We start from the raw sequence: 11281 nt of genomic DNA, 5'->3' as shown, positions 1-11281 counted from the left end.
ACTAGTTTATTCAACAACAACTCATATTATGCCATAAGTATGCTATTCTATTTTAAAATGTGCCATGGACCTTTTATGTAATATTTGTCTCCTACCACCATTTTTACTTTCTGCAGTTCCACTCAATATCTAATAAAAAGGCAAAAGAAATAGTCTTTAGAACATTTTTGACATTTCATAAGAGGAACAGAGAAAAAAACACCCCACCTCCATAATAAGAACTCTGATGTTTATTTTGTCAGCAAATCCTAATTGTGACTTACAAACAAGTCTGAATTTGCCTAAAAGGACTTTTGAAATGCAATAAAATGTCTAAATCAAGCTGTATGTTCACTACACATCCTTTCCATACTTACCTTTAGAAAAATCTATCCGAAACAAATAAATTCAAATCAAAAACTTCAGTAAACACAAATAAATATAAAACAAACAAAAGGCTCAAAGGTGAACAGTATGGAAAGGACAAAAGAGCAAAACAAAGAACTTGTGTACAGTCAGTTGAAAATCCTTGAATTTGAATCCTTCTGAGTACACAAGAACTTTATTTATAGTAATGAGTTCATATCTAAACAGTTCAGTTGTGGGCTCCAAATGGAACAATCCATCAAATCAAAGATTCATAATTAAACTTACACAACATTTGTTATTATAGACTGCTAAAATGTTTAAGTTACATCTTTCCATCTAGCCACAAGCTTTTCCTGGATAATGTTGATGTTCATCGTCAAGAGTACAGCTCAAATCCACTTCCAGTTTTTTTTTAGAGGCGCTGCTCGTATATAGAAAAAAACGTGTTTTATGATGTTGATAAAGAGATCAATATGTTTTTAAATACGAACAGTTATAATTTCACAGCATTATGTATGCTGTGAAATACCAAATACCTTTGTAGGTAATGGTGTATAAGCATAATCATGTGTTGACCAATAAAACTAATGTCAAGGCATTGAGAAGAATAGTGAGTTGTATCAGGAAAATAAATAAATATATATATTTCCTTCTACAATAATTTGCATGGCTTTGCTAAAATTCACAGCAGTAAATGACTGACTGCTTCATCTAAGAGTCTGTGTTAGGAATAAAAACAACGATTATCTAAATTCATGCAAAGGCACCTGAAATAATATCTCTATTGATTCAGGAACCTTAAAAGTTGTGTTAGCTTATCAAATCTAATTTGCTGCAGATGGATTTTACAAGAATATGCAAGTTAACAAATCATCTTGCAGAGACTTTAAACATGCTTGAGATTGTTGTGTCTACATGCAGTCGGAAGCAGGAACAATTTTCAGACTCTCGTGGTAAATTTAAATACAGTACGTTCTGACATTCGCGAATTCAGTCTGACCAAAACATTTTGTTTACAGGCGGTTTTCACACATAAATCCCTGAAAAAAACATGCAAACATCTCCAACATGAGGGAGACAATCATAAGAATTTGCTTGTTTCTTGCATTCCTAATAATGCAGTATATTCTAAATTCACGGATAGAGGAAGCATTGGACATACCCCAGAGAGTATGAAAGCTGTTTTAGCTTTCAATTGCATTAGTATGCAGCAAAAATCAACATGTTCTCACTCCCAACTTACTTAAGGGCGCTTTGAGTGTCTTTTTAACACGCTGTGTACCCCTTTAGCCTCATTTTTCAACATGTAGGGAAGTCCAATAGACTCCATCATGTGTTTAAGGGTGTGTTTTCAAACCAAACTATTTCTATAGGTTCAAGAAAAGATCAGGGTTTGGGTTTAAATAAGTTTGTTTGTTGCTAGTCAGGTAAACTTAAGTTATGTAAGTAAATAATGTCTTGCAAGTTAAAAGAAGTCAACACATTGGGTACCATGTGGATCACGAACAGCGGGCTCTGGGTTAAAGTGCTGTGTTAGTTTAACCCATCCATCCACCCTGACCTCCTCCCTATGTGGACTTGTTAGGTTGCTTGTTTGACTACGTCACCTGAGTTCTTTCTTTACTCCACTCCAGTAATAATTACTACGTCCACTAGAGGCAACTCTGCATTCGCAAAACTGACACTAGAGGGTTACGAGGAGTATCATAGTTTGACAGGTTCGGCCACTGACCAAGCTGCTGTATTTTTGGAGTTGGGAGTGAGAACAGTTTGCGAAAACTATAGGTTTAAATTGACTCAGAAGGTGCTACGATTTATAATTAATTGGCTTAAAGACCAATAAACCCAATATATATTTCAAAGAGGTGTTTTGATGGTAACAATTTTGTAGTAAATTGAAAAATATAAATAAAGCGGAAATGGTGGATCTGTTGCAGTCTCTTTGTTCACAGAAATTGTTTTCCTAAACCACTTACTTTCCAACTCTAAAACAAATTACTCCTGGATGTTCATAAAGTAAACACTTTTGTGTCTCCCCCAACAAGAAAATCAACAGAAAAATCAGCAAAGTATTTCTGTTTTAACAAAATCTTAGACGGTAACTGCAGACACAGACCGATTAGTTAAATATGAACATTGGTGAGAGAATAAACGTGGTAATAGTAAAGCACTGGATCATCCGACACAGTGTTTTCAGGTAACCTCCGTTCGCCAGTGAGTCGTCGAGCTGATACAGTAGCATTTACAGGATTCGGACTGGAGAAGGTTAACAGTTCACCCAGTGGAGGAATAAGGTGACCAGTACTCCAACATCAGGTCAAAGTGTGTGTGTAGGAAGATGAGAAAAGGCAATTGGAGGAAAAAGAAATAGTCGCTTTATCTTTAAGTGGACGGCAGTTCAGAGTGTGTTAGAAATAAACTGACGAGTTACTGGACTTTCCTTTTCCTCGAGCGATATCGTCTCCTCCTCTGCTTGTACAAGTGGCGGAAATTGATGAAGAGTCCTGGGGAGGAGAAGAAACGGTCTCGGTCAGTATGACGTTGATAGGCTAGTTGTCTACGTTTCGAGAGCACAGTATGATGAAAATCCAATGAAATCTCTGTAATCCCAAAAACAGTCAGATTAAACTCTCTATGAGAGTTTAAATTGACAAACTAAAACCTAAATAGAATACCGTTGTTTAAGTGAATTTACTAAGTGTGTCCTTTTCCTACAGCAGCATTATCTTCTATTCAATAAATTACACTATGACAATCAATGAGCTAACAATCTGTGCATGCTTGAGTTTGGTAATCCATCACAGTGACCATCATGTCTCTGTTTATATTTCCAATCAGTGTGCACTAAAACAAGATTAGATTAAGTCCCTTTGCAGTCTATCCATGAAATATTCAGGAACATTTCCTAGCATGCACAGGATTTGTGAATGGGAGCAAGGATCAATATTCTGGGAAATCTCAACCTCCAATTTCCCGCTTCAAGACCTCATAACATTTTAGAAAAAATGCTGGTACGGCAGTGTTGTGAATAAAAGCGTTAACATTGCTGGGAAAAGCACGTAAAGAGTAACGTACGTCTGACAAAAGACACCTTAACGTTGAGCGAGCAACCAAATCACAAGACTCTGCTGATGAAATAGAATCTCATGGGAAAAGTCAATTTTTACACAATTATTAGGAAATAATGAAAACCCTTAATTTTGTCAGTGAAGATGATGACAAAAATATTTGATAACATTTTTATTTCATACGTTTATCAAAAAGTACGAGTTAAAGGAGGTCTTACCGAGGAACATGAGGACCAGGTAGAGCTGCAGAGTGTAGGAGAAGCTTAAAGAGTGTCCCAGCATTGCAGGGAGAGGGAAGCTGAACAGACGCGTCTCATCAAAGATGGGCAGAGACTGGATCACAGCCACAGCTGGAAACATGCAGAAAACGACACACTGTCAGCAACAACTTGTGTAACCCTATCACTTCACATGACTTTTGTTTAATCTACAAGGGATATTTTGGGCTTTTTATTTTTTCAATCATTTTGTCTGTGTTAATGCATATGGTACAAATGTTGGCAAGTTCAACCTCAACTCCTAAAATACATATATAATAAATTGTGTAGACAAAATACAGACACTCAACCCATTAAAACTAGGACGAAAGTGTCCTCTTTCTAAAACTGCTATACTATATATGCAATTATTGATTCATTTTTTTAACTTTTTAAATGCTTTGTTTACATTACACCCACGTTTTTTATATATATAAAAACACAAAAATTGAATTGTTTTCTGTATATATGCAGAAACACTGATTTGTATGCATATTTCTTTATTTTTGGTGCAGGAAATCAGGAAAATAGCATGTACCTGCACATGGCTCAATCTGGTGGAAATAGTAAAAACTACAACTTTGAAGCCAGGGCTCTAGATTGAAAGCCTGTTATAATATAATATATAATATCATGCATGACAGTGGGATAAAAAAAGAAGGGTTTTTTTTGTTTTTTAATTTCAAAATTAATGAAAAAACATTTAGTATTCATTAATTTATTAACTGTTTTCATAAAAACAACAGTAGCATTATGTAAACCAACCTGCATTTAAATCTTTAAATTCTTAAAATGAATTAATATTTGGTAGTTATGATCAGGACTGATGTTGGCCTTAAGATTTTACTCTTTGAAAGAGGAAAACAATATTATTATACAATTTTATGGTAGTTTTTGACGCAGACATTTTTGTCACCTAGGAGACCAGAGCAACTTGGTTTAAGCCACCATTTTGTCTGTAAACTAGTCACTTACCTTCAGCCACAACTCCCAGCGGGTACAGAGGGATCCAGAGACTGTATCTCAGCCACGTTAACAGCTTCCACTCAGTGCTGATGCAGGCCAGCATGTAGAAAGGGTACCTGATGTAGAGAAGGAAGAGCTGATGTTAAAGCAGGCAACAACACATGTTCACCAGAGAGGGGAGGAGGAAGGGGAAATGAGCGGACCTGAAGATCTCGATGGTGGCCCACAGGTAGAACACGAAGAAGACAACGGGTTTATTCTGCATTTCTTCCAGACTGCCGAAGACAACAAACAGAATGACGTTCCTTCCTGCCACCTGCAACATCACAGAACACATAACAAGAGATCTCAGATCAGAATTAAGTCAAATCCTCATGCAACAGCATACGGTGATGTTATGGACAGTAGTGTTCTTCAAGGGGGACATTTTTACACAGTTTTTTATGGACATATTATAGGAGTTGAAAAACCCCCCACAAAATTTGCCAAAAAAGTAATGTCAAGGGGTGCATTTTATATTGGCCATGCAGTGTATGTGTGAATACTCCCTTTTTCCATATTTTTATTATTTACATTAAATGCCCTTTGTTTCAACATAACCCTTGAAATCACAATAAAATGAGAAGCCACTGCCTCCCCTGTATTACCTGTATCAAAGCAGGAAAAAATCCAGTCTTAACCAGACCCAACAAGGGATTAATGACCTCGAGCACGGCCATCATCTGACAAAAATACATCATATCGGCCGTGGTGTGGAAGGTATCATAGAACGAATCTGTGGAGGGCGAGAGAATCAAACAAGACATAATTAAACAGCACATTGCATGAGCCACTATCCATAATCCTCATAATTTACAAAACAAATCCCTCCTGTGTAGTCGTGTTCCTGTTTCAATTCAAATGAGCTCATCTGTGAATAGCTCCTCACGAACAAAAACACAGACCTCTCTCTGTGTCTTTTTATTTTACTGATCAGTGGTGCAAATTATGTTTGTCAATTTTTGTATTCCATAAACACTCACAAAAAAATTGCTAATTATTTTATTTATTAATTACTTTGTCCATAAAATTCAAAAGCTATTAGGGACCACAATTGTTTGTTTTATCCCTGTTTTTATCTTTATTTAGTTCATCCTTTTACAGTCTGCCAATTCTGCTCTTACTCAACTGTTTCAAATTGAGTGTCTTTGTTTTCACTTTTACAGATATCCGTGTGATGTACTGAAAAAAACACAAGAACAACTGACATTAAGATGACTAAAAATAAACCGATTGATACTTTCAAGCAGGTTTCATGTCTCTGCAAGCAGCTGTTTATGGCATACTGAATTGACCTGAAAGTAGTAGCTGCCTGGAAGGCGCAAAATCAGTCCTAGAACGTACAGTTACATGTAACTGTTGGCAGTAATGTTAAGTATACATGATTTTTAAGACTTGTTTTTAAGGACTAAAAACACACAAAACCACATGAATGGTGTCTCATGCTGTCTTCTACAGCGTTAGAAAGAGTGGAATATGTTGCCTACCAATAAATAAAGAGTTGTCATTTCCTAATAGTTTCACCTCTCTTCATTTTATGTTGTTAAGAATTGAATAAATAGTATTTAGAGCAACAGTACAAAAGGCTGGTTAGACAACACCTGGAGAGGCTAGGGGGTCAAGCAGTGGTGGCACAAACTTAAATAAACCTTTGATCAACATTTCAAGTTGTATTATTCACTTTGGCCAATGAAAATTATTCCGTTGGTAACGTTGCCTTCCTGTGGCAGAGGACCCGGACATAAGTTTCACTTCATAAATTGACAGTGATGTTTTTTTCTTCCACAAACCTTGACCAAGAATGAAGAGTCGAACAGTCATGTTGACAAAGATCCAGGAAAACCCCAAGAACTGCACCAGGTTGTACATAAACAAGTATCCTTTCTTCAGACCAAGGTAGGCTGAGGAAACAGAAGAAAATAACTCAAATGAACTAGTTAACAGGGCTAAAACTCCTCCTACAGGATAGTACAGGTCAACACTAATTACATTTCAATGTGTTTTTGTATTGTTTGCAGATAAAGAGCTCAGTGTGACTCACGGTCTTTTCGAACTCTTGACTCCACACTTATCTTGTTTATCTTCTCCTCCTGAAAGAAAAATCACACCATGAGAATCATCACTCTGCAGTGATCAACATGATCTACATTGTTGTTTTATATTTACTGGCATCTTCACTTGTTTAAATAAAGTGATTATGAGTATTGATCTCTTAATTTTCTCATTAGATCCAGAGAAGTGCACTGACTAATGTATTTAACTTGATGATTTGGCGAGTACAAAGAAATAATTTTAAATTCATAAATGTGCATTCTCAAGCTACTGAAATGCTCACGGCAATGTAAGATATTTCCACAGTGTGAACAGCTTCATATTATAATGTTTTTATTTGACGACTTACTCGGAAATGAATGAAAAACAATATAGAATATTCTCAATAGAAGCTTTGAATGTAAAAAAACTAACCATTTAATATTAAAACAATAAGGAACCAAAAACAGAAAAAAAGATTGTTAAAATCATAGCAAATCAAGTAGCATTGCTAAGCCGAACCATTCAGAAAACTACAAGGAGTGAATTAGACGATACTGTATGAGAATAATCCTTTACTCTTATTAATGTTGCTCTTTTCACATTTTCACATTTTACTCCAAAATTGATTTCATTGTATCATTTAGGAAAACTGATTCCGTAAATAGTTGCTACCTGTTTCCATTTAAAAAGTGTGACAGTCCAGTGGGAGTTGGCTGAGTCGACTCATGTGTACAAAGAGTTAATATTAACATCCCAGCGATGAAAAGAACTGTCAGGCAGCTTATTTGAATTTACACCTTGCCAAGTTAAGCTTTGCCAAACCACAATGACGGATGTAAATGTTGTGTGTTGGCTTAGCAAGGCTACGCACGAGGAACTGAGCTGGGGCTCAAAAAAATGGTTTGCAGCAACAAACTGCATATTGTAATTTCCGTCACATTTTACTCTCTTTTCAAAGTGGACTTATTCTTACTTGTTTGCTTTTCAAAGTTCCTACCTTAGCCTGAAGCTCCATCTCTGCGTCAGACTCGTCCAGCCAGCGGTCGAAGTCCGGAGCCAAAAACAGAGGTTTCTTTTCCTGCAGTGTCAGCCGGTCCCACCAGCGCTCCTCCTGCTTTTTGATCTTGATGTCCACCTGACGCTGGGTGGACTTATGGTTGATCTGAAAACACAGTGTTAGATCATTTATATAAGGTTTCTTAACCAGGACAAACAGAAGGTAATTACATAATGTGATTAGCTGTTGTGTGAACACAGTTGGTTCTGAAAACAAGAAGACTGTGACTCACACTGTAAGTACATTTTATCCGCTACTGTTGATCGTTAACCTTGGAAGGGTTGGAATAAAGCTCTGCAGCTCGGTCTCAGAATAAATGAATTCATAATAAACGGAATATTCCAGGCTGTGATGTACAAGCCAATCAAGCCTCTCTCCAGCAAGAAGGGATTTTCAATCACAATTCACCTTGATTTGACAGGCGTTACTACTAGGTGGTACACTTGCTCAGTCAGTGGCATGAAGCATTATCACGCAGTTTTTCATGTACAGTATTACAGTTATGATAAAACTGGATTTTTTCATTTGAACAGCAAGAGAGACTGATATGGAATGTGCTATTGTATTTGCTGGCTATGTTAACTGGATAAATGATCTGGTAGGACTTTATTGTATTTTTAGTTAAATGCCATTATTTTTGTTTTAAAAATAGATAACTAATTCCAGTAGAAAAGTGTGGGGGTGACCACACAAACATTGACATTTACACACCACTAAAATTTGTCTCGGAAAAATTAATCAAGAGAGGACAATGGAAAGGTCAACTACAAGTGAGCCAAATGGTTAATACCAGACACCGTAGGGAAATAAATTGAATCAATAACTGCCCTTCTGCACTCTGGGGTTGAATCTGAATCCTATTGCAATGATGCAAAAACAATACATTTCAATATAACAATTGATTTTACTGGTTATTAGTAATAAGTGGATAAAAGATCAATACCTCAGGTCTAACAGGTTCGAAGAACGCCAAATTGAACTCGTATTCGTTATCTCCTTTAGCTCCATGGCCCTGGGCTGTAGAAGAAGATTGAAATGTTTATATTATAACAACATTAGGCTTTACAATGTGTTTCATACAGAAATGACTATCAAACAGACATCATAAATAATGATAGCGGCTGTGGCATAGTGGAGAGCAAGGTAGTTCTCCATTCAGAGGATCAGTGGTTCGATACCCGGCTTCGGCAGTCGATGTGTCCCTGGGCAAGACACTTAACCCCAAGTTGCTCCCGAAGGCTTGCCATCGGTGTGGGCTGGATGTTGCATGAATGTTAGTTAGAGTCTGATGGTGGCACCTTGCATGGTAGCCCTGTCATCAGTGTGTGAATGGGTGAATGATATGTAATATACTACTGATTGTAAGTCGCTTTGGATAAAAGCGTCTGCTAAATGACTGTAATGTAATGTAATGATAAAGTCCGTGGAATATTTTACAATTTACATTTAACTTAAAAAAATGTCATCATGCAAGTTCTCTTGATCTGTTCTTATCGACGTATTTTTACTCTTTACATGCACCAATAAAAATACCAACCTCTGAACTGAAGTGTGTTTTCTTGCAAGCTGATGTCGAGATCCTGAAAAAAAAAACACAAAGGCAGCCATCACAACCAACCTGACACCCACACAATGAAAATGAAAGGATACATCTGGTTGATATTCTATTCAAATTATATTCTTTTATATTTTATTCTTTTATAACATTATAACAAACCATGCATTAGTCTCTCAATACTTATGGACTTCCCTACGCTGTCCGCTGCACACAACCCCTAGCCCATTGGTTCCTAGTGAAGACGTAAACCTTTAAAAACAGGTCACAAATACTGTAGTTTCATTCATTAAACAAGCTAAGTGATTTTCTAAAACAGATGAGCACTGTAGTTCTTAGCAAATGTTACTCAAATAGGTGTAAATAGTACATTTGTTAGGGACTATTTTAAGCAGCAGATGGATATCCCTCGTGAATATTTAAAGCAGCATGTATGGTGTATGTAGGTTTTTTGGACAATGACGGAGCTCTAGGGCATGGATGAATAACATCAGGCTTTGGCCACACAAAAATACTTGTTAGTGGGATCAATTCATTATTGCTTTGGAAAAATGTAAGACTATTATCAGACGTATCCTTTCAAAATAACTACAAAGTTTATTAGGTACACCGGGCTAAATGCACAGCAGTCTAGTTCGACAGCCCTGTTGTATATCATACACTCATGAAGGTGTTACTTAAACTTCACGGGCATTTCAGAGGCTTATACTAAGAGCAATTTCTTATAATTAGTTTTTCCTCATTGATAAATGAGCCCAACATGTGTAACATGACAGGGTGTTCTTCTGTCAGCATGTTTCGGTTATCATTAAGCCGTTCTGCTAGAAGGCTAAACAGGATCCAGAACAACCATTAAAAGTCATGCATCTTTCATAAGACACTTGTCCAACAGATGCAGGATGAGGATGGAGGAGGAGGCAAGAAGAAAAACCTGTATTCCATGTTATTAATGCAATAAAGCAAGGATAATTAAATAAAGCAATCAGGCTCAGCGATAAGAATAAGTCATAATATGACAGACCACAGTCCGTCATCATGCTGACCAGCCCCCCAAGTGGATATACTGTACATTTTTTTAATATTCTTATTTATTTTTTTATTCTATTTTTATTTTATTGTATAATATGTGTATTTATTATCTGTTTCTATGTAGTTGAGCTGCTGCAACACCCGCATTTCAATAAAGGAATATAATAATAATAATAATAATAATAATAATAATAATAATAATAATAATAATAATAGTTTTAACTGGCTGACACAAATATTAACTCCTGGATGTCTTTTGTTTGGAGCTGGGCTGGGTTTCTGGAGTACTTTCCTTCTGATAGTGATAAGAGAATATTTGTTTAAGTACCTCTAGTTGATTATGACTGTGCAGTGCAGCTACAATACAAACAAGTCAAACTCAACATGGTATTTTTTTTATATCCTGCATTCTACATTAATTCAGAAATCATGGAGGCACTAAATGAACACAGAACAAATGTGCATTATTTTTTGTCTTGTATCTGAACATCACAATGTTGTAGCCCCTCTGCAGCTGGCCCACAGTAAGCCTGCATGATGCAGACTGCTGGATGTTGTTGTCTTGTCTTGTCTTGTCTTGTCCTACCTTTGCATCACTCAGATCCACCCGGAGAAAGATCTCTCCATGCCGCTGAGCCCAGTACACATGAGGAGTGAGGATCTGCATTGTGACTGTATTTCTTGTGAAATGTTCATGCCAGTCCTCCTCTGACAAGTCTGCACACAACCCCCACACACACACACACACAACAGAGGGGATATCACACCAGCTGATGCAGCGTGCTTCCGGGAGGAGGAGGTCCCTCACGGCCTTCAAAATAAGAAAACCTAAAGCGCAAATTGGTAGGTTTCAAAATAAAAGTCCTTTCCCCAAGACATGTTTTGAGAGACATATAAAAGGTGTTTTGCTTCAAATGCTAAGTTGTGT

The 11281-nt window shown here is 36.8% G+C and overlaps 1 protein-coding gene across 1 annotated transcript; it reads right to left on the bottom strand.

Annotated features, from left to right (window-relative positions):
* Positions 1-231: 231 nt before the first annotated feature.
* LOC129104206 (very-long-chain (3R)-3-hydroxyacyl-CoA dehydratase-like) lies at positions 232-11078 on the bottom strand. Its single transcript, XM_054614778.1, has 11 exons — positions 10940-11078; positions 9307-9349; positions 8713-8786; positions 7710-7874; positions 6720-6768; positions 6469-6579; positions 5287-5414; positions 4843-4955; positions 4649-4755; positions 3635-3766; positions 232-2852 (listed from the first exon to the last, which is right to left on the bottom strand). The coding sequence occupies exons 1-11, from the start codon at positions 11018-11020 to the stop codon at positions 2776-2778; spliced, it is 1080 nt and encodes a 359-aa protein (XP_054470753.1). The 5' UTR covers positions 11021-11078; the 3' UTR covers positions 232-2775.
* Positions 11079-11281: the final 203 nt, after the last annotated feature.

This window comes from Anoplopoma fimbria, chromosome 2 (genome assembly GCF_027596085.1).
Source record: "Anoplopoma fimbria isolate UVic2021 breed Golden Eagle Sablefish chromosome 2, Afim_UVic_2022, whole genome shotgun sequence".
In the NCBI taxonomy this organism is placed as follows: domain Eukaryota; kingdom Metazoa; phylum Chordata; class Actinopteri; order Perciformes; family Anoplopomatidae; genus Anoplopoma; species Anoplopoma fimbria.
This window is presented reverse-complemented; position numbering and strand designations above follow the sequence as displayed.

Bases quoted from the DNA above. Each gene is read 5' to 3' on its own strand.
- LOC129104206 (XM_054614778.1), bottom strand. From the start codon at position 11,020: ATGCAGATCCTCACTCCTCATGTGTACTGGGCTCAGCGGCATGGAGAG. The intron at 9,350-10,939 runs GTAGGACAAGAC...TTTTTTTTTCAG, and splicing joins TGGATCTGAGTGATGCAAAG to GATCTCGACATCAGCTTGCA. The intron at 7,875-8,712 runs GTATTGATCTTT...CTGTGTTTTCAG, and splicing joins TCGAACCTGTTAGACCTGAG to ATCAACCATAAGTCCACCCA.